Source organism: Ictalurus furcatus, chromosome 15, assembly GCF_023375685.1.
Source record: "Ictalurus furcatus strain D&B chromosome 15, Billie_1.0, whole genome shotgun sequence".
NCBI lineage: Eukaryota > Metazoa > Chordata > Actinopteri > Siluriformes > Ictaluridae > Ictalurus > Ictalurus furcatus.
In genome coordinates, this window is record NC_071269.1 from 15,451,147 (window position 1) to 15,471,877 (window position 20,731).

Genomic DNA, 20,731 nt, shown 5'->3' on the forward strand with positions numbered 1-20,731 from the left:
CTAAAAGGTGTGCGTCATACCTGACACCTATTCGAACACTTTACAGTTGGTTGTGTGACTGTAAGTCATTCCCTTCAAATGCTATTGAGCTTTAAATTATGGTATATTTTGTGTATGGGCCCATTCTGTAGTGAAATACATATAAAATGTACATATGATTTAATAGCTTATTTTAATAAATATCAAAAATATAAAAGGTGTACGTCATACCTGACATTTAGATGAACACTTTACAGTTGGCTTCATGGCTGTAAGTCATTCCCTTCAAATGCTATTGAGCTTTAAATTATGGTATGTTTTGTGTATGGGCCCATTCTGTAGTGAAATACATGGCAATATTTACATATGATTTAATAGTTTATTTTAACAAATATCAAAAATCTAAAAGGTGTGAGTTATAGCTGACACCTAGATGAACACTTTACAGTTGGTTGTATGACTGTACATCATTCCCTTCAAATGCTATTGAGCTTTAAATTATGGTATATTTTGTGTATGGGCCCATTCTGTAGTGAAATACATATAAAATTTACATATGATTTAATAGTTTACTTGATTAAATATCAAAAATCTAAAAGGTGTTTGTCATACCTGACATTTAGATGAACACTGTACAGTTGGTTGTGTGACTGTAAGTCATTCCCTTCAAATGTTATTGAGCTTTAAATTATGGTATATTTTGTATATGAGCCCATGCAGTAATAAAATGCATGGCAATTTTTGTATATGATTTAATTATTTTGTTACATATCAAAAATCTAAGCGGTTTGCATTATAGCTGACCCCTACATGAACACTTTACAGTTGGTTAGTCATTCCCTGCAAATGCTATTGAAGTTAGAAACGTGTTTAACAATGTCGTATGTACCTTTAGAGATGGTGTTCTAATTCCCTTAATTTCCGCATATCTGCGAATATCGACCGTACAACGTCAAGCCAACTTTATGCCAGTGACGTATGTGGTGATAAGGAAATCCTAATTATATGACACACACACACACACACACACACACACACACACACACACACACACAAAAGGTTTTCAGGTGGTACCCCCTTGAAATATGCTACAAGACATTTGGATCCTTTTGAAACTTTTGAATGCAAGCTAAAAGAATTAAGTTCTAAACAAGTTAGTAAAAAAAAAAACATTTCAGCAGTATTCCTGACCAAATAAAAAATTAATTTATATATGTTTCCCTTAACACCTTAAAGTCACAGATTTTAGTTAGTCCTTTGTGTATTAGTTTGCATATGCCTTGCAGAATCTGCAAAATGTTAATAAAAAATCTTAATCTTAAAAAATAGGACTTTTTTTTGTTTGTTTTGTTTTATGTTGTGTGATAGTTGATCATGAGTCCCTTGTTTGTCCTCAGCAGTTAAACTGCCCACGGTTCTTCAAAAAAAATCCTCCAGGTCCTGCACTTTGCTTGCTTTTCTGCATATTCCCCTTTCCAACGGTGACTATATGATACTGAGCTCCAACTTTTCACACTGAGCACAACTGAGGAACTCGTACACTATTAAACTATTACAACAGGTGCAAACGCTAACTGATGCTCAAGAAGGCAACACGATAAATTAAGAGCCAGGGGGGTGTAAACTTCTGAACAGGATAATCGGTGTAATTTGTTATTATTTTGCCTTCTTGGAAAAATATAAATATCTTATGTAGCTTCTGAAGGACAGTACTAAATGTAAAATATAAGATCTTTAAACAAAATAATAATTTACACCGATCATCCTGTTGAAAAGTTTATACACCCCCCCCCCCCCCCCCCGGGTCTTAATGTTGCATTCTTGAGCATCGGTGAATGTTTGCACCTTTTGTAATACTGTTCCCCATTTGTAATAGATTATTACAAAAGCCCTCACATGCTTCACAATTTAATATTTTAGATTTCTTAAACTCCATTATTTAAACAAATTAACTCGTTTATCTGAACACTTTTAGCTTCCCCATGCCTTATTGATGTGTTTAGTTTAATCATTTTTTGTTTAATCATTGCAGAAGGCTTGTAGCACTGGATCTGGAGCATTAGTGTGAATTTCAGGAATGGCTCTGCTCTTCGTTAGCACACACGCTGTATGTTCTACACTCTGGGAGTGTTAGCGGCTCTGTGGGAAGCACCAGAAGTGAACACTGGGCGACCCGGAAGCGCTGCAGCGTGGAAGCACACAGAAAGAACACCGAGGTCTTTTAGGTTTTATTAAGCTTCTCCTGCGAGGGAAACTGCAGTCCGAACACAAGGTTTGTGTGCAACGTTTTCACTCCTCCTTTCCCTATCCCCGATGGACAGTTTCATTGTCACGAAAGCCTTCCCGGCGAAGATGGCTTGTCTTTTATCTGGGCATAGGCATGCTAAATATGCCCCCAAATGTCATTATGCGAACGCGCTCGGTCTGCAGCTGTAAAATATTTCTGTGCACATTTCACTATGCAGCGTTATAAAGCAGTCGTTAGCGAGGACGGTGTCAAATTCCAGCTGTGAGCACGGCGCAGCGTTTGTAAGCCATTTTCTGCACGGCATGATTGTTGTAGGAAGTGTCATTTTTTTTTTTTTTTTTTCAAAGGGGCCGGGCAATTCAAAGGTGCAAATCTGTGTAAACAAATACACACATTAGCACTTTGTATGTTGTCGTTGTTAAACATAGACCCAGTGTAAAATGTGAAGGGTGTGTGAAATATGGCGCCGTTCCATATGAAAATAAGACGGGCTGCCATTTTTTTTTTCTTTTGTCTGATTTTTTTGGTAAAAGTGTGAGGAGGCATCGAGGAGGCCCGCATCAGTTTTTAACCCATCACCGTTGACCTGGTCATTAATGAGTATTCCCAAACACTACTGAAGAAAGTTATGCAACTTTTATACGGCATCCACGTCAAAATGTACACGGTTTAAGTTTTATTGTTAGTCTGCTCTATGAGTGAGCATCTGTTGGTCAGAATTCTTGGAAATTGTAGATTTTTTCCCCCCTCATAAACAGTCAATACTGCACATGTCATTTGTCAGATGTCATTTGTAAGTCATTTACTCAGGTTTTGGCATTTGAAGTTTTGCACAACACTTAAATATAATGGTGATTATATTTCAGTTGAATGTTTTTATGGGGTCTATTGCATTTATTTATGATGGTCAAATAACACAGGAAACTCTTTATTCATCTCACATCAAATGCTGACTGTTGTGTTACAAGCAATATCACGGTTGTGATATTAGGGATTTTGTCCGTATTGTGCAGTACTAGTTTGGACCAGTTGCACCATCAGGAATTAAATTAAACAAACAATTTGCTGATATTCATCTTTTTATTATTATTATTATCATTATTTTTATGCACCAGTTACACAACCAGGCTTAGTAAACTGCTATTTAAAACCTTAACTTCTGATTAAAACATTAATTCCTGATCAGAACTTTGACTTTTTGATTAAAAGCTTAATCTGGGATTTAATTTCAGTGTCACACTTGAGATGGATCATTACCAATCCTTTTTCCTATCTTATAATTAAAAAAAAACTAACTAAAATACAAAATATGTAAGAAGTAATTTTCCAGAAATTCATCATTCATCACTGCTGTTTTGGAATGTGATGCAAGATTAAAATGAATTTCTAACTAGTATATAAACCTGAAGTTATTGAGAAAAAGAAATAGTTAATCTGGGTTTACTGATCAACTCAAACCAGGATTAAATGATGGCTTGAATGCAACCCGGATTACTTTTAAACAAAATCTAATCTTTGCTGTTACATGATTCATAGAGAAATTTAGATGTTAAAGATTAATTTTTGTTGGTGCAAAAAAAAATAATAATTTATTAATTTTTGCAGGGTAAAATCCTACTTAGGACATATAAACAATATGGATTAATGCCAATTTGTCTTCATGAATTAGCTTTCTTTTGTCCTCATTGTGCACTATGAAATTTAGCTTGTTTTAAAATGTTGTACTTTGCTTCCTTTAAAGGCATGGCTGAGCCTCGATTCAATAATCCGTATTTCTGGCCACCACCTCCATCCATGCCTGCTCAGGTGAGACATTACCTTTGGAATGTATAATTTCAGCTTGCACTTGCAAGTCAAATTTTCACCATTCATTTTTGTCATTGGTCTGTTCTTCAAAGGTCACAAAACAAATGTTAATAGAGATTTAATAATCCAATTTCATATGATGATAAATCAACTATGTATTACATATTTAGTCAGTTATAATCCCATGAACTCACCTTTGTGTGACTAATACACTACCTATTATATATGAATTAATCTCATTAGTAAAAGTTACTATAAGAAGAATTTCTATAGTACAACAAATAAACACCTGATGGGTATATTATGTTCTGTTTACTTGAGACTTTTATGTTATATTCTGCCATCTGCTTTCTTATCAGCTGCTACTATTTTGGATCGTCCTACAGTAAACCATAATGGATATTGCAAAACACATGCCAGTTCCATTATAACTTGCATACATATGCAATGTTACTAAAGACCTTCTATTATATGACCCTAGATCTCAGTAGTGGTTTTTTTCTTTTCTTTTCTTTTTTTTCTTTTTTTTTTTCTTCCCCTTCAAATAATGTCCCCAGTTTGAGCATAACCAATGATTCTTACAGCTGGATAACCTGGTACTAATCGACAAGATCAAAGAGCAGCTGATGGCAGAAAAGATCAGACCTGCGCATTTGCCACCCACCACTGTTCCCTCTCAGCAGACGCTGCTGGTGGCCTCACAACCCTCCGACGCTGCGCAGCACATGATGCCAATCCCCAAACTGCAGCAAGTTCCGAGCCTGCAAGCCCACAACTCAACCCAACCCGATGTCGCCCTGCATGCCCGCCCAGCCTCCAGTAGTGTTCCAGGTACTGAACATGATGTTTGGCACTTTGACATCCTTAGTGTAGAGTGGGTTTGTGGATTTAGGACACAGAATCTGTGGTGTGTAGGTGCTATATAATACAGAACCATTGGATGCTGCATGTTATATTTTTCATGTATTTAAATGTGGATATGTTACCAGCAGTGATAATGGGTGGTGATTTTCTTTCTGGTGATCAAGAGGTGACCATGGACGACAAGTCAGCTGTGAAGGCTAAAGGATTATGGGAAGACTGGCACATGCGCCAAGCTGTGGATCAGGCTGTTAGAGCAAACCATCGTTCAGGTATAGACCATCCTTTTAAATTATACAGTCAGATTTGTTTACTTCAGTTCTCTTCCATCATCTTCTCTTTAAGATCCACCTATGGGAGGGACATCTGTACCTGATCTCTATAGAAGCTTCCAATAGCACCGAATCTGGCTTGCCTGACAGGAGCGTGTATCCAATGCTGAGGAAGGGCCTGTCCTGACTGCAGGCATATAAAACCTGACCATGCCCACTTCTCTCAGTAAACATTTGTTTCTCACAACCTCAATATTACTCTCTTGTTGTACCACATTTCCTCCATGGCTTTCAGAGTGTCCATAAGAGGCCACACCAGCCTCCACTACGTGTGATCATCATTGAAATGAGAAATTCTAGCAGATTTGCTTAGCCTGCTAGCCACTTGCTGACTGAACTAGTAATTACAGGCTACCTGCCTAGTTTTGCCCCATTGTTTCCACACTGACACGGGTACCTGCTTGTCTGTCACAGCTAGCAGGCTTCCACTATAGCATGGCACTGTTTAAGGTCTTTGAGACCTAGTGAGGCAATTCAGCTTAATGCAGTGCTCTTATCACAGAGAGGGATTCATGTCATTTTTGCTTTTCTTGTATGGAGCTAAAACATGCTGAGGAAGCTACCCAACTGGAAACCATTGTCATGCGCCTCAAAGTAACAGCAGTATGACGGCAAACTCCTGGGGACTTGGGGTAAGATGTCATTTGCCATTGTGAATAAAACCCCAAAATCCACCCCTCTTACCCAAAGAGAAAGAGGCCTGTCTGTTGTTTATGTGGACTCCCCATAGGTATAAGTTTATTTTTTCATTCTGGCCTATAAAAAAAAAGAGGAAAGCCTCAATCTGTGGGGAGAGGCCCTCCCCACCCATGGACACCCATCATTTGTTCACTGGGGTTACAGCACAAGAGTGGTAATAGGTATTAGCCCATGCTGTCTGTTTCCAGGTGCTGAGTACTCTCATGCGAAAGTGAGACTTGATGAGATGTACACAAGCAGTGTTTGCACACTTATTGGTACAACATTACACCTTGATTTAGGCTATGGCCTAAAGGTTTTCAGTGTAATAAATCATCTCCTGCAGGCAAATCAGCAGCTCAGTGTGTCACCATGATGAATAGATTGTTGTCTATTTCTATGACCACTTTGCCTGCATAGATCACTCCCACCAGCCTCCAGCTCTGGCTGGAAAACTTTTAGACAACAAGCTATATGATTTCCCAAATGGGTGGTCAAAACAATAACCAGAGGCTGCAAAATTTAGTTTACTATGAAATCTTCCTATTTTGATGGAATCTGGACAGGTCAGGCATTTGGGTTCCCCCATGATAATGCAAGGGCCTCATCCACTATAAGGCTGGAAGTGGCAGGTGTTTTAGAAATAGTGTGTCACCAGGTAAGACTCCCTGCTTGTGTCTTATCAGTGCTCAGTCTGACAGTATCTTTTCTACACGATCTTATGGACAATAGTACATCCTTGTCTACCATTAAGGTCTACATGTCACCCATTTCTGCATGCCAGTTCAATAATGCTGCCATGTGTTAGCATCCCCTCATCTACAGATATTTAGAAGGAGTCCACCATTCTTTGCCAGTCCCTAGGCAGCTTATTTGTGACCTGTCCTTGGTGCTGGAAGCATTGTTCAAGCAGACATTTGAGGGCATAGAGAATATTGATTTAAGGCATTTATTGATTTAAAAGACATTTGTCTTATGGGGTAGCCCTGCTCATGACATTGGCCTTAGCCAAATGCATCAGTGATATGCACATGCTTTCATTTCATCCCCCTGCACTAATTCTCCCTTAACATGATGTAATCCAGCTATAATCCTGAGACCTAAGATGAATGAAATGACCAGCTATAAATGGGGTCTGAAAGTTTTGGAAGGCCATTACACCTCAACTCCTGACCTACTTTTGGTTCATAGTGAATTGGGTGTGATGTTACTGGGCTATACACAGTTGACCATACTTTTTTCCATCTAAAATTGATGTTTAAGACTACTTTTCTCTGAGAAAGAGGCAATACTCCATCTTAATCCTTTCACCTCCACATAATGTTATATTACTAGTCTTGATCTTCTGTTTAAAATTACTTCAATAATAAACTGCTTTACTTATTGGTTCCCCCAAAAAATCAGACAACAAAAAGGCAAGGAATCCACAATCTGTAAATATGTACATGAAACCCCTCAACCCTACATACTTCAAAGTTTGTATTTACAAACCTTCTTACAGTGACATGTTTTGCAATAGTTAAATATATGCATACGGTCCCCTCTGGAACTATTGGAACAATAAGGCTAATTTGTTTGTTTTTACTGAAGACATTTGAGTTTGAGATCAAAAGATGAATATGAGAAGAGTTTAGAATTTCAGATTTTATTTCCTGGTTTTTATATGTAGATGTGGTAAACGACATAGAAAATTGCACATTTTGTATCAGACCACCCAATTTTTAGGCAAGCAAAAATATTGGAACATGTGAAGGGTAGGTGTTTATTGTTATCCAGATGTGTGCTGTTACATTGATTGTTTAAACAATAAATAGCTCTGAACCTCTACTCTTGGTTTTAGCCTTCAGTTTCATCTGTGAAGACTGCATTTGTTGTTAAAAAGGATAAGCCTACATGAAGATCAGAGAGCTGTCTGTGGGGGGAAAAGCAAGCCGTTTTGAAGCTGAGAAAAGAGGGAAAATCAATCAGCGGCATTGCAGAAACATTGGACATAGCCAATACAACAATTTGGAGTGTCCTGAGAAAGAAACCGCTGGTGTACTGAGCAACAGACTTTTGGGTCGTCCAAGGAAAACAACAACCACTGAAGACAAACACTGTGAGAGCCAGATTGAAATTCGCAAAGAAATACGGAGATGAGCCACAAAATTCTGGAACCAAGATTAACCTCTACCATAGTGATGGAAAGGCCAAAGTGTGGAGAAAAAAAGGTTCTGCTCATTATCCAAAACATGAACAATACAATCTCATCTGTTAAACATGGTGGAGGTAGTGTCATGGCCTGGGCTTGCGTGGCTGCTTCTGGAATGGGCTCACTAGTCTTTATTGATGATGTAACTCATGATGGTAACAGCAGAATGAATTTTGAAGTATACAGAAACATTTTGTGTGCCAATTTACAGAGATATGCATCCAAATTAATTGGGAGGAACTTCATCATGCAGCAAGACAATGATCTAAAACACACTGCCAACACAACAAAGGACTTTATAAAGGGGAAAAGTGGAAGGTTTTAGGTTGGCCAAGTCAATCACCAGACCTTAACTCAACTGAGCATGCATTTCAACTCCTGAAGAGTAGACTGAAGAGAGGAACCCCTGAAACAAACAACAAGTGAAAGAGGCTGGGGTAAAAGCCTGGAAAAGCATCATAAAAGAAGAACCCAATTTAGTGATGTCAGTGACTCGCAGGCTTGATGCAGTTATTGCAAGCAAGGTATATGCAACCAAATATTAAGTGTTATTTACTTTAATTTACTTAAATACTTACCTGTTCCTATACTTTTCTCACCTAAAAATTGGGTGGTCTGATACAAAAGATTCTATGTTTTATGTTGTTTAACATTTCTGGATGTAAATAACAGGAAATAAAAGCTGAAATCCTAATCTCTTATCTCATATCCATTTTTTTTTTATCTCAAACCCAAATGTCTTTTGATGTACAGCACAAACAAATGAATTGGCCTTGCCATTCCAATGGTTTCAGAGGGGACTGTAAATAGATGGGTAATTAAAAAAAAAAATAGGTGAGTGGCTATACCTCACCACAAGTGGCTTTATGGAAATAGTTGATGTCTTCTGGAAAACTTAGCTAAGTTAAGAACCATATACAAATTGTGATTCTGAGCAAGGAAGTATTTCTGATACTGTTAGCTATTACAACCATTAACAGCATTTACTTCTATTACTTCTATTAACAGCATTTCTGATACTGTTAGCTATTACTTCTATTAATAGCTAACAGCAGACAGCCATGTTTAAATAGCAAATCCCTAAATATATTCCACTTGTTCAAATACAGGTCTGGTACCTACTTCTCGTGCAGACAGTCACAGCACTTCACAGGCCATGACATCCACCACCACATCCAGCAGTCAGAGCCGACTAGGAGCAGCATCCTCTTTGAATGTCATCTCAGGCCTGGCCAGTGCCCCTGGCATAGATCAGGTGAAGAACGCAGGCTTGGCAGGTATGCTGGGGCCTCAGCCCAAACCCTTACGTGGACGCAAGAAGATCAAAGCAGAGAATACCACAGGCCCCCTGCTGGTAGTGCCCTACCCAATTCTGGCATCTGGCCCCGACCAGTCAGTCACCATCGCCAAAGAGGGGAAAACTTACAGGTCTGAACATTAATGGGGTGTATGGTCTTTACTGGGCATCTGTACATTTAGTAATATTTTACCAACTTGCTGATTAACAGAATGTCTAGTACTCATAGATATTTTAGATGACATGCTTTACTGACAACTCTGATTTCCAATATAACATTTATTTATTTTTAGTGAATAGATATTATAATTTTTATGCAAATATAGTGGTTGTTTTCTCATTATAAAAATGACAGTGTAGTTTGTTTCTGACTACTGTGTCACACGTAATGTATCACTATAATTACTGTGTTTCCCTGTAAATGTAGCACTTGCTTGACTTTTGTCTGTGTCTATTCTGTGTAGGTGTAAAGTATGTCCACTCACCTTCTTCAACAAGTCAGAGATGCAGATCCATTCGAAGTCCCACACGGAGGCCAAACCGCATAAGTGTCCTCACTGTTCCAAGTCTTTTGCCAATGCTTCGTATCTAGCTCAACACCTGCGGATTCACTTAGGAATCAAACCTTACCACTGTTCCTACTGTGAGAACTCTTTCCGCCAGCTCTCTCACCTGCAACAGCATACCAGGTCAGTAATCTTGATAAAACCCCCTCCACTGAACCCCAAATGATGAGCAGTACATAAGGGTACTGCATCCTTAGTGTTTATAGCCTGTCACAATATCAAGTTCAGAATTCAAAGGAAAGTTTTTCTTTTTCTTTTGGGGTTACACAAAAGTACTTTAGTGAAATAGTACCAAGGTACCAAACCACTTTAAAAACATTTTAATACTAATTAACCTGGTGATGAAGCTGCTATATGCCTTCTCAAATGGATCACTATGGGCATAATAAGCTCCCTGGACAAACAAAAGTCGCACTTCTTCCCTAATACTTGGTTGTGCCTCTCCTCTGCTTAATAACAGCACCAACTCTGCCAGGTAAGGATTCCACTAGTGTCTTGAGATCATTTGTTTATACTTCATAACAATCTGCTTTCTTGTGCACACATTAAACTACATCTGTTCTTAAACAAATCTAGAGTTGCTGTGCATTTATTTCCCAATTCGTTTGGTATCAAGATGACTAATTTATTTTTGGTTATTACATTATATAGGATTCATACTGGGGACAGACCTTATAAGTGTGGCCATCCTGGATGTGAAAAAGCATTCACACAGCTGTCGAATTTACAGGTGAGTATAACAGGAAAAAAAAATCTGAGTGTGACTCAATTAGTTGAAGATTAGGAAGAAAGAGGGACTGACTGTAGACTAATTTAGACTTGGAATAGTAAGAATGGGAATGGAATATGAAAAATTGTCTTTTTGATAGATATAGAAGTTTTGATAGGCCTAATGGAAATAGAAAGGTCCGATGAGTATGTATGTGTGTGTGTATATATGTGTGTGTGTGTGTGTGTGTGTATATATATATATATATATATATATAATATAATGTATGTATAATCTTTTTTTTTTATGTGAACTAAACAGTAGTAGTTCTTTTATGGTATACACCTCGTTCCTACTTTATCAGCTATAACTACTGGCTGTCACCCATATTTGGGTATACATTGTTTGTCAGCCAACATTTATCACATCCATCATTGAAAAGGTACTTAATTAAAGAGATTAATTACCGAACAGTGTTTCCCTAGTATGCCCAACACTATAGAGCCAAATGAATGTGCTAGCATGAATGCTTGTTTTGCTATTATCTGTTTTCTTTTAAATGCCAGACATGTGTTCCTCTTATTGCTTAGTCCCATCAGAGGCAACATAACAAAGACAAGCCGTACAAGTGCCCGAACTGCTACCGTGCCTACACAGACTCGGCCTCCCTACAGATCCACCTGTCAGCCCATGCCGTGAAAAACGCTAAAGCCTACTGCTGCAGTATGTGTGGCCGCGCATACACATCAGTGAGTAACCATCTACATACCTCTGCAAGCAGGGATATGGGATAAAAAACCTTGCATGAAGTGTCAAAGAATTAGAATGTCCTAAGCAGTGTTACTGTACAGTGCAGTGTTATATGCACTATACTACACTCCACAGTAAAATAATTGTCTGATTGGAGTAGCTCAAAGCAGCCTAGAAGGCTAAGGTCTGTCTGCAGGTTTCACACCACAGAAGGCATGTTTTTGATCTCATAGGTTTTGTTATCCAGGTAGCTGATTTAAGCTAATTCTGAGTGGACGTTTTCAACATATTCATAAATGTACCTAATCTTTACTGCTTTTTGTTTAAACTTTAATCAGGAGGTCTGTCATAAACAGTTAAATGTAAGCTCTCTGCTTGTGGTCACTGTTAATTGAGTTAAAATAATAGCAATGAGATACTGTTGGTTAATTGATAAGTAAACAAGCATAATATATTTATTTTTAAATATCTTAAAAACAATAGAGAGTCCTAATTAAAAGTAGACTAACACAAAAATGATCCATATTAGGAAAAAGCCTATTAGCTTTCTAAGGAAATAGCGAACTAAACTTAAGGTCAAATTGATATTAAATGCAACCCATAGTAATTAAATATTATTTCATTTCTCATTTTATTTATATTTAATGGCGTTGTTATTATATACATTTTTTATATTAAATGATTTATTTATAACTAAGCACATTTTCTGTCTTTACATTTTAGTAGTTTTATTTTTGTTTGTTTATCAGTTTTAGATTGGTTCCCCCAGTACAGTGTCCATGTCTGCTGATAATATTTTGGGGGGGGTTAAATCAACACATGGAAACTGGATTTGAGTTTTGTAGTGATATCTGGCAACCGTGAGTTTAAATGAGGTGAATTAGAGTTAGTGAATGGAGAGCTGCAGTGTACTGTATGTTTACAGACTGAACAGTTGCTACTCTTGATTATGATTGGTGAGGAATTTTTTTAAAAAGAAGTTTGAATTAAACCCACCTTGTAGCGTTAGCATTATTATTAATTTACTCAGCCCGAAGCCGCTGTGTCTACACGAGCAGGTGCAAGTTCAGGTCATTTTGCGGGATCAATAAAAGATGGCAGTTTGTGAGATCAGGAAGTTGAAGCACATGATGTACAGAGTTGCTCGTCATCATAATGGCTTCTCTGCAGTATTTACACACTTGTTCAGTTGACTGAGGAGATGAAAAGCAGTGTGAAAGTAACTGTTGCTTGGTGTAGATGTATTTTGGACTTCCTGTAGTTTTTATTCCGATTGTAGTATACAACTCCAAACAGGTCACTCGTACCAGTGCGAATAAATATTTATTCACAGTCGCACGAAATACTTTTCAGTCACAAATGCGAGTGAAATGGTCTCACAGTAGAGCCCTGAGTTTATCTGCAAAGTTTTTTCCCGTTCAGCGTGATGACGTTTAATGTCCCTGACAAACTCTGTAGTGCCATTTAGCATCATGTTAATGTCATGATTTCTCCTTGCGCAAAGCGCTGGAGCTTGAAGCGAGGATGGCAGCTCCAGCGCTAAAATGCTAACGCCATTTCGGGGTTTTGACACTACAAAATGACGTCATCCCTGCGCCGCTCTATGGTGATAGGCTGTAAGTATAGGAAGCGCTTGATTTGATCTGCAGCAGAGTTTTAGCAGAGGACGAACTTTAAACGTTAATATCGCACTCGATTATGTTCATTTAATCGTGGGCAGTCAAAATCGTAATTGCGATCGATATTCGATTAATTGTGCAGCCCTATATGAACATGTCCATAAATCTTTCATAATCATCCTTTATGTCTGGTGTCTGAAAGACTTTTAGGTTATAATAATCAAGTCTTCGTAATCTTCCCTACTAAGTCATCTAGATAATGTGAGCTAACTTGACAGTACTTGAGAGAATTTTTGTAATGAGGCTTACAGTTTAATTAGCTATAAAGAGTTTTATTTGAACAATGTAAAACCAGAATGGTAGTGGAAAGACAAAACCATTGGGAACCTTTTCCTCAGAAGTAACATATTTAGTAAGTCAATAAGAAACAACATGTATGACTGTACAATACTGCTATGATCAGAGAGCTGAGGCCACAGTGCTCAGCACTGCCTGCACAAAGGTCTCCTCAAAGGTTGATGCACAGCCTGTGGTCAGTGTGAACTTTTCATGACCTAAGTACTACTCCAGGTTGTAAGAATGATGTCATAGATGTAAACCACTACAAAAAAGTGGGTGGATCTGCATCTGTTTCTCAAAATGGTTTCAGAGCTGACTGCCTCAACCTGTGTTTGGTGCTGCATTCTGTACAAAGCAGAACACTTGCTTGACAAATAAGTTGAAAACAGCTGGAATTTTGGTCAAGCCAAGAGGCATCACAAGGTATTCATAGTGCTCCATGGCTGTGGAGAAGGCAGACTTCCACAGGTATTTTGAAACCTCTGGCACCAGGAAACTGTTCCAGTGCTGCTGTCAAAATAGGCAAGGGATAATGAACCTTTTGGTGACCTGGTTCAGTACTTTGTAGTGGAGGTCGAAGAATAGTGGATTAACAACTAAGTTGGGCAGTTCCTGCCGATAACCGATTAATCAACCAATAGTTTTCAAAATTGATACTGAATGAAAACATAACACTCGTATACTCAAATATTTCTGAACTTTATTACAAAAATAAACAGTACTGACTGTACCATGAAAATGTACTGTACGTTTTTTATGAAATACATATTAAAGTAAATAAAAGATATACATCAAAACTGAACAACTAGTAAAACTCCAAATAAAAGACTTCCAAAATGAATTTAAAAAAACACTTCAATTAACACACCAAAATTTGGCAGTGATAGTTTTTATTTCACCTTTCTCATACTGTATAATGCCAGCGGACTCTTCTCAGCTGCTCCCACAACGCATTTTTGCAGTTAACCGATAGTACGAGCAATCGGTTATTGTGTTGATTAATCAACAAAACCAATCAGTCAGTCGAGCTCTACTCTGTACTCTCGATGCACAGCTGGAGTCCCCCATCCTTTTTCTCAATGAAAAAGAAGATGGCCAACACTGAAGTCCAAATGAATCCCTTCATAAAGGTCTCTGGCAGCATGTTAATAGCAAAATCCCAAGGAAAGTGTAGAGGGAATTTGGTGGCACCTCTGCCAGCTTATGGATGGTACATTGTGGGCACACAGTCTATCCCCAGTGATGATGACACAGAGTGTCTGAATGATTTGATCCTATCTGAAGTTTTTTGCAATAGAAACTCCATAACCTAGGGGTCAGCTATCCACTGTCCAGATTGGAGTAGATGGATTTTACTTGCTCCAACCAAATGTTCAATAAATCTGCCCATTGCTTCAAGAGTTGCTCATGTCTGCAACATGTACAGTAACTCACCCCAGCTCAGCGAAATGCCAGTTACTCACCAATTAAGTGACAAACTGGTCTCATGAGGCAGTTCGTGAGAGCACATGTGTTCAGCAGGCCTGCAGTAGAGATGCGCTCCTGAAAGAATAGTTGGGTGCTGTGCACTTCCATAGTTCTGGGAGGTAAACCAAGAAATGTTGCGAAATACTATTAGAAAGGTTCTTAACAGAGGATGGAGACTCTTTTACTGACGAAGTAGAACTTATGTAACGGCAGGCTGCTGCAGGAAATGACGTCTTTACATAAACTTTTTTTTTAAATTAAAAAGCAGTTATTAAATGGAAGCGAGCCACCAGCAGAAAGGTTTTTAATGCATTTTAATTTTACCACACAAACTCGATGGAAACATTGCTACTGTCTCAGAACTTTGTGAACCTCAGAAAATGTCAAGTGTTTATATACAGTCATTTGAAATAATAAGGACACCCCATGGAAATTGTTGGATTTTTTTTTTTACATATTTGGTAAAGCAAACATTTGATCCTCTTTGAAACAGTGCCTATTAATAAAGTTGATGCATTGTATCAAATGACACATAAAATTGACATTTAGAACCTGCTTAAGTTGTGCGAGTGGAACCTGTCTTATTTATACCCCTCTCACATCTAGTGTCTGGTGTTCCCTTTGCTATAGAGGACTGTGGTGGCATCATGCCAAGATCTAAAGAGTTCTGTATGGCCTTCAGAAAAAAGGTTGTGGATGCCTATGCCTAGTCTGGCAAGTAGAAATTCATCATTCCACTGTAAGGAAAATCGTCTACAAATGGTGCAGATTTCAAATGACCAGGACTGGCCGTGCCAGCAAATTCAACCCAAGAGCAGACCGTCTGATGCAAAATGAAATCTCCAAGAACCACAAAATTTCAGTCACAGGATCTGCTAGTAAGTCTTGCAACTGTTGGTGTCGAAGTGCATGCTTGTACAATCAGAAAGAGATTACACAAATTTGACCTGCATGGGAGGCGTGCCAGGAAAAAGCCTCTGCAAGACTACAGTTTGCCAATGAGCATATAGGCAAAGAGCAGGCCTTTTGGAATAATGTGCTCTGGACAGACAAATCAAAGATCGAGTTGTTTGGCCACAGTAACAGCAGACATGTTTGGTGCAGTCCAAAGACAGCTTTTCAGGAGAAGCATCTCATACCAACTGTGAAGCACGGTGGTGAAAATGTTATGTTTTGGGGTTGCTTCACTGCTTCAGTGACTGGACAGCCTGCATTTATTGATTCAACTATGAATTCTGCATCATATCAAAGTGTGCTTGAAGATAATGTGAGACCATCTGTCTGAAAGTTGGACCAAAAGTGGACATTTCAACAGGATAATGATATTAAGCACACTTGCAAATCCACCAAGGAATGGATCAGAAAGAAGAAATGGAGGGTTATGGAATGGCCTAGTCAAAGACCAGATTTGAATGCATTGAAATGTTGGGGGGGGGATTCGAAACGGGCAGTACATGCAATAATAACCTCAAACATCTTGTAACTGAAAGAATATTGCATGGAAGAGTGGCCAAATATTCAAGCAAGCCGATGTTAGAGACTGGTGGACAACTATGCAAAACGCCTACAAGAACTTATTTCTGTTAAAGGGGAGAATACTAGCTTCTGAGGCCAAGGGTGTACTTACTTTTTTCACAGATGAATATCATATCTATTGATATTTCTGTTGAATAAATGATTGAAAAAGCAAATTTTCCTTATGATTTTGTTCAAGTATGTCACCTATATTAATATGCACTGTATCAAAGATGATCAAATGTTTGCCTGTCCAAATATGTCAAAAAGGCCAATAATTTCCATGGGGTGTACTTATTTTTTCACATGACTGTAGAATTATATAGATTGAACAAACCCTGCTCTCAGAAGCAGGTAAACAATATTCAAGGTTAATAAAAAAAAATTATGTGCTTGTTTCAGAAATGCAATGCATCACTATTCACTTACGCTGTAAAGCTCTTTCAGCAATTGTAGCATGTTTTGATCTAAACAGGCAACTTACATTTCCTCTATCTCTCTCTCTTTTTTTTTTTTTTTTTTTAGGAGACCTACCTTATGAAGCACATGTCCAAACACACAGTGGTGGAGCATCTGGTTAGCCACCACTCTCCACAGAGAACAGAATCTCCCAGTATCCCCATACGTGTCTCTCTCATCTGAGCTTTGCTTTGCTCTTCCCTTTACCTCCTCATCTTATTGTGTGTGCCAGACTGCTCTTCTGTTTAGAAAAAAAAGAAGACAAAGGAATAGACAGTACTGCGGTCCTGAAAAGGACACTTGTGTCTGCCATACTCTTTGCTTTATTTAGCTGTTTAGTGAAAATTAGTGTAGCGGCTCGACTGGCTGCCATCTCAACACCAGGTGTCTGCTGCTGATTCGCCTCGGACACTAGTCTAACTGACATGCATTCCAGAAACAGATCGACAGAGCGTTTTCCATTAGTTTGTTCTCATATTATGTTACTGAGGGTGTATTAGGAGGCATCCAAAGATAAGCTTTAAGCACTTTCCAGTCTTTGGGGTTCAGCTTAAATGTTTGAATTTTCAGACAGGATGTAAGGCCTTGTTTTGGGGCTGACAGTCTTTTAGTGTTGGTCAGTTTCTGTCTCTTTTTACATACAGTATGGCACCATCAGGTTTTACAGGGTTATGTGTTTAGTGTTAGTGTGGATATGACAGTGCCTCCACTTTGTTTCTTTTAACCATCGATAGACAGATATCAGATATTGGGATAAAAATGACAAGTAACATATTAATCATTTTTTTTCTTGATAAAATATTGTGGTGTGTGTGAACTTGGCAAGGGATGATTTGACCTAGAAATGGGATTAATGTGTGGGAACAATGTCAGTGTGTTCAGAGAACACCAGCGATACACTTGGTGATCAGTTTTTAGCTTTCTTTATTACATACAAACCTTACGTAACCATTTTACCCACATTTCATAAACTAAATTGTAGTAGGTGTACACCAAGGTTATGTGGTAAGAGTTCCTTTTATTTTTATACTATCTCTTAAAGGCATTTTTCTATGGAGGTTCTATAGAAAATGTACAAAGAGCATCAGTATGACCAGATGCTCTCTAAAATAATCTCTTATATGAATTACATCACAGATGTACCATGTATCCTTTTTTTTTTGTGCAATGTCATGGAAATTGGTTTGATTTCCTGATCTGTCCTTTAGGCCAATCCTAATGTTGTGAGGAAAAGCTATCATTTTTAGCACTTCATCATATGACATTACACTGTCCATTAAATGGGCTGATGTATTGACACGGTGTGGTTAAAAGTCAGGGGTGTATACTCATGAACTCTTCTTCATCCCTGTAAAAACGAGTAATGTAGAAGCACCTTGACAAATGAGTGAGAAGCTGCAACTAGTCATGGGTCTTTTAAATGATTGTCATTATTGGGGATTTGAGGACAAAAAAGCAGCAGCCCTGCGCTGGACTTTCTAGTACTGATCCCTAAACTTTATAGAAAATGCCAGTGATGCAAAAATCCACCTGTAAACGCTTTATAAGTTTTGTCTAGTTTCAAAAGATCAGCTATTGTGGCTCATAGTGAAGGTGTATTGTAATGTGCTCAAAAATATATTCAGTAATTTAGCTGTCAATGTACTTTGAATCAGAACGAGTACAAAAAATGCTTCTTTAAAAAGCAGCTACAGTATTAAAAGGGAGTCGCTCAAACAATATGAAGTACGTATAAGAATGTAATTGTAAATTTAAAAAGTCGTTGCGATATTTGGCATTCAGTTAGATTGTTTCGGTTGAGATATGTAAGAGCGTATATTTGTCCTGTACCAGCTGCCCAGCGTGCTAGTAAAATCTCTGGGCAAACGTTACTGTCTACAATATAGACTATTACATGTGTATGATTACAATTTAAATTTGCTGCAACAGAGATTTACATACAACATATTACCCACAATCCTAGTATGACCAGTGTATTTCGCAAATTTTCTGATGAATATTAGCACAGTTTCCCTGAATATTAAATAAATGAAATAGACATTTGCTTTACAGCTAGCTTTATAGGGGAGAGGTATGTTAAAGCTCATCCTGGCTTTAATCAAGTATAAATAATGTCTGATTAGTGTAAAGTGCAAATGTTTAGTATTCAGTATTAATTTTTCCAAGAAATTCCCCTGAACATGGACCCATAGAGGTTGTTTGCAAATGAAGGTGGTTTTAAATAATAATAATAATAATAATAATAATAATAATAATTATTGTGAAGTACATGAATTTATAGAAGTTGATTCAGTAAAATAAAATGACCAAAACATTTTGTGTGTCACACTGTTAGTTCAGTAAAGCAGTTATAGAATCCTGACGTTTCATAGTTTTCTCAAAGTGATTTGCGTTGTCAAACACTGCAGCAACTTCACTTACAGGCTTTTTTTTTAATCATCAGTCATACCATACCAGTCATTTGTTAAGCTCATACTGTTTAATTCGAGAACATAAGTAACTGCCAGAAAGTTTTTATCAGTGTAATTAATGTGTAATGTTCTCCTTAAGTTCTTTATTATTTCAAATGTGTATAGGTTTCATAAGTTGTTGCTTCCAATGTTCCAATAGGCCAAAATTACAATGGTCTTAATAAGGATTTGTTCAGTTTACTGATTCAACAGATTGTCAATTAAAAAAAAAAAAAAAAACTTAAGTAGCCCAAAGTTGCTTCCTAATTTCTTTGAGGTTTAAAAACTCAGCAGAGGAGTAATGTTTTTGACTGTGACTTGTCTGTTACAGTGACATGATCTCTGTCATTCTAATAAAGAGAGCAAACAGTATATAACTATTCCTAATCACGAAGAGGCTCAAGTGTTGGTTTGATTCCATGTCCGTGTGTCTGTGGCCTAAAAGAATGTTCTCATTGTGTGTAAAACCTCAATAGAAAGCTGTACAACGGAACTCAAGCATGTTTACATATCAAAGCCCCAGTCAGTATGTTCTGGCTTTTTTGGTTTTCACATTTCTCATAGCAGACTGGCAGACACTGATTGTGATGTGTTTTTTTTTTTTTTTGCACATTAGTCCGGTTTTATTTAGCTCTAAATCCATACATCCTAACTGGGGCTTTAACAGACTCCAGATTACTTTAGCCAGTTGTCCATTTGCCGAAATCTCTTTATATGAATGAGATGTGTACATTTATTATAAAGTATACCATGTATTCATCATTAATAGTGCAAATTACAAGCTTTAGCTAGTGTACTTTTTTTTTTTCCATCTGTATTTCCAGTTATTGATGATTATCTCTGTAAGTACTGATTGTTTTTTAATATCCATTCTTTTTATCATTTATTTGTACCTTGAATATTCACCTTGATGGTTGTATTTCTTCCCCTCACCCCCCATGTTGACGTTTTCAGTATTCAGTGTTAAGCCTTTTTTATGTTTCCGCATGGACTTCTCTGACAGTAATTGTTATTAACTGTTAACAAATATATGACATTGTTATATATGTCTGGAAGTTATTACATTTCATTTGTCTTGCATTGTGGTCTCCAAGATTTAATTCAGTATGCACAGACAATACAGCGAGATTTAATTTAGAAAATATCAATGTCAAGAACACTTTGTATCTATCTTGTTTAATAAACTCAGACTGTTATATATGTGTTCACATAACTTCTTAAAACTTTTGTTTACTTAGACTGGTCATTCAGGTAGCAAGAAAGGTCATCTTTAAAGCATTGCGGGAGAATATTAAGTTCACTGTTTTTGTTTTTAAAAGTACAAAAGAAATAACGATAATACTCAACATTCACTTAACTGACATTATTTAATGCACTGGATTACATGAACAACCCATGTACTTCAGCATTAATAAACTATAAGCAATATAAAGTAATGAACATTTTAACTGCTTAAAAATAAATG

The 20,731-nt window shown here is 37.5% G+C and overlaps 1 protein-coding gene across 5 annotated transcripts; it reads left to right on the forward strand.

The window, feature by feature from the left end:
• Positions 1-1,860: 1,860 nt before the first annotated feature.
• znf362b (zinc finger protein 362b) lies at positions 1,861-20,669 on the forward strand. Of its 5 annotated transcripts, none has more exons than XM_053643139.1 (9): positions 1,861-2,251; positions 3,969-4,033; positions 4,714-4,864; positions 5,023-5,166; positions 9,205-9,523; positions 9,857-10,081; positions 10,610-10,688; positions 11,258-11,416; positions 16,883-20,669. In XM_053643139.1, exons 2-9 carry the CDS (start codon positions 3,971-3,973, stop codon positions 16,997-16,999), a joined length of 1,257 nt encoding a protein of 418 aa, XP_053499114.1. In that variant the 5' UTR covers positions 1,861-2,251; positions 3,969-3,970; the 3' UTR covers positions 17,000-20,669. The 5 variants fall into 5 exon arrangements, with proteins under 5 accessions (XP_053499114.1, XP_053499111.1, XP_053499113.1 ...); XM_053643136.1 differs by having other exon boundaries at positions 4,618-4,864; positions 16,883-20,668; XM_053643138.1 differs by having other exon boundaries at positions 4,618-4,864; positions 5,062-5,166; positions 16,883-20,668.
• The last annotated feature ends 62 nt before the right edge of the window (positions 20,670-20,731 follow it).

Coding starts and splice junctions, on each gene's coding strand:
- znf362b (XM_053643136.1), top strand. CDS start 3,971: ATGGCTGAGCCTCGATTCAATAATCCGTATTTCTGGCCACCACCTCCA. Junction 4,034..4,617: donor CTCCATCCATGCCTGCTCAG/GTGAGACATTAC, acceptor TGATTCTTACAG/CTGGATAACCTGGTACTAAT. Junction 5,167..9,204: donor TAGAGCAAACCATCGTTCAG/GTATAGACCATC, acceptor GTTCAAATACAG/GTCTGGTACCTACTTCTCGT.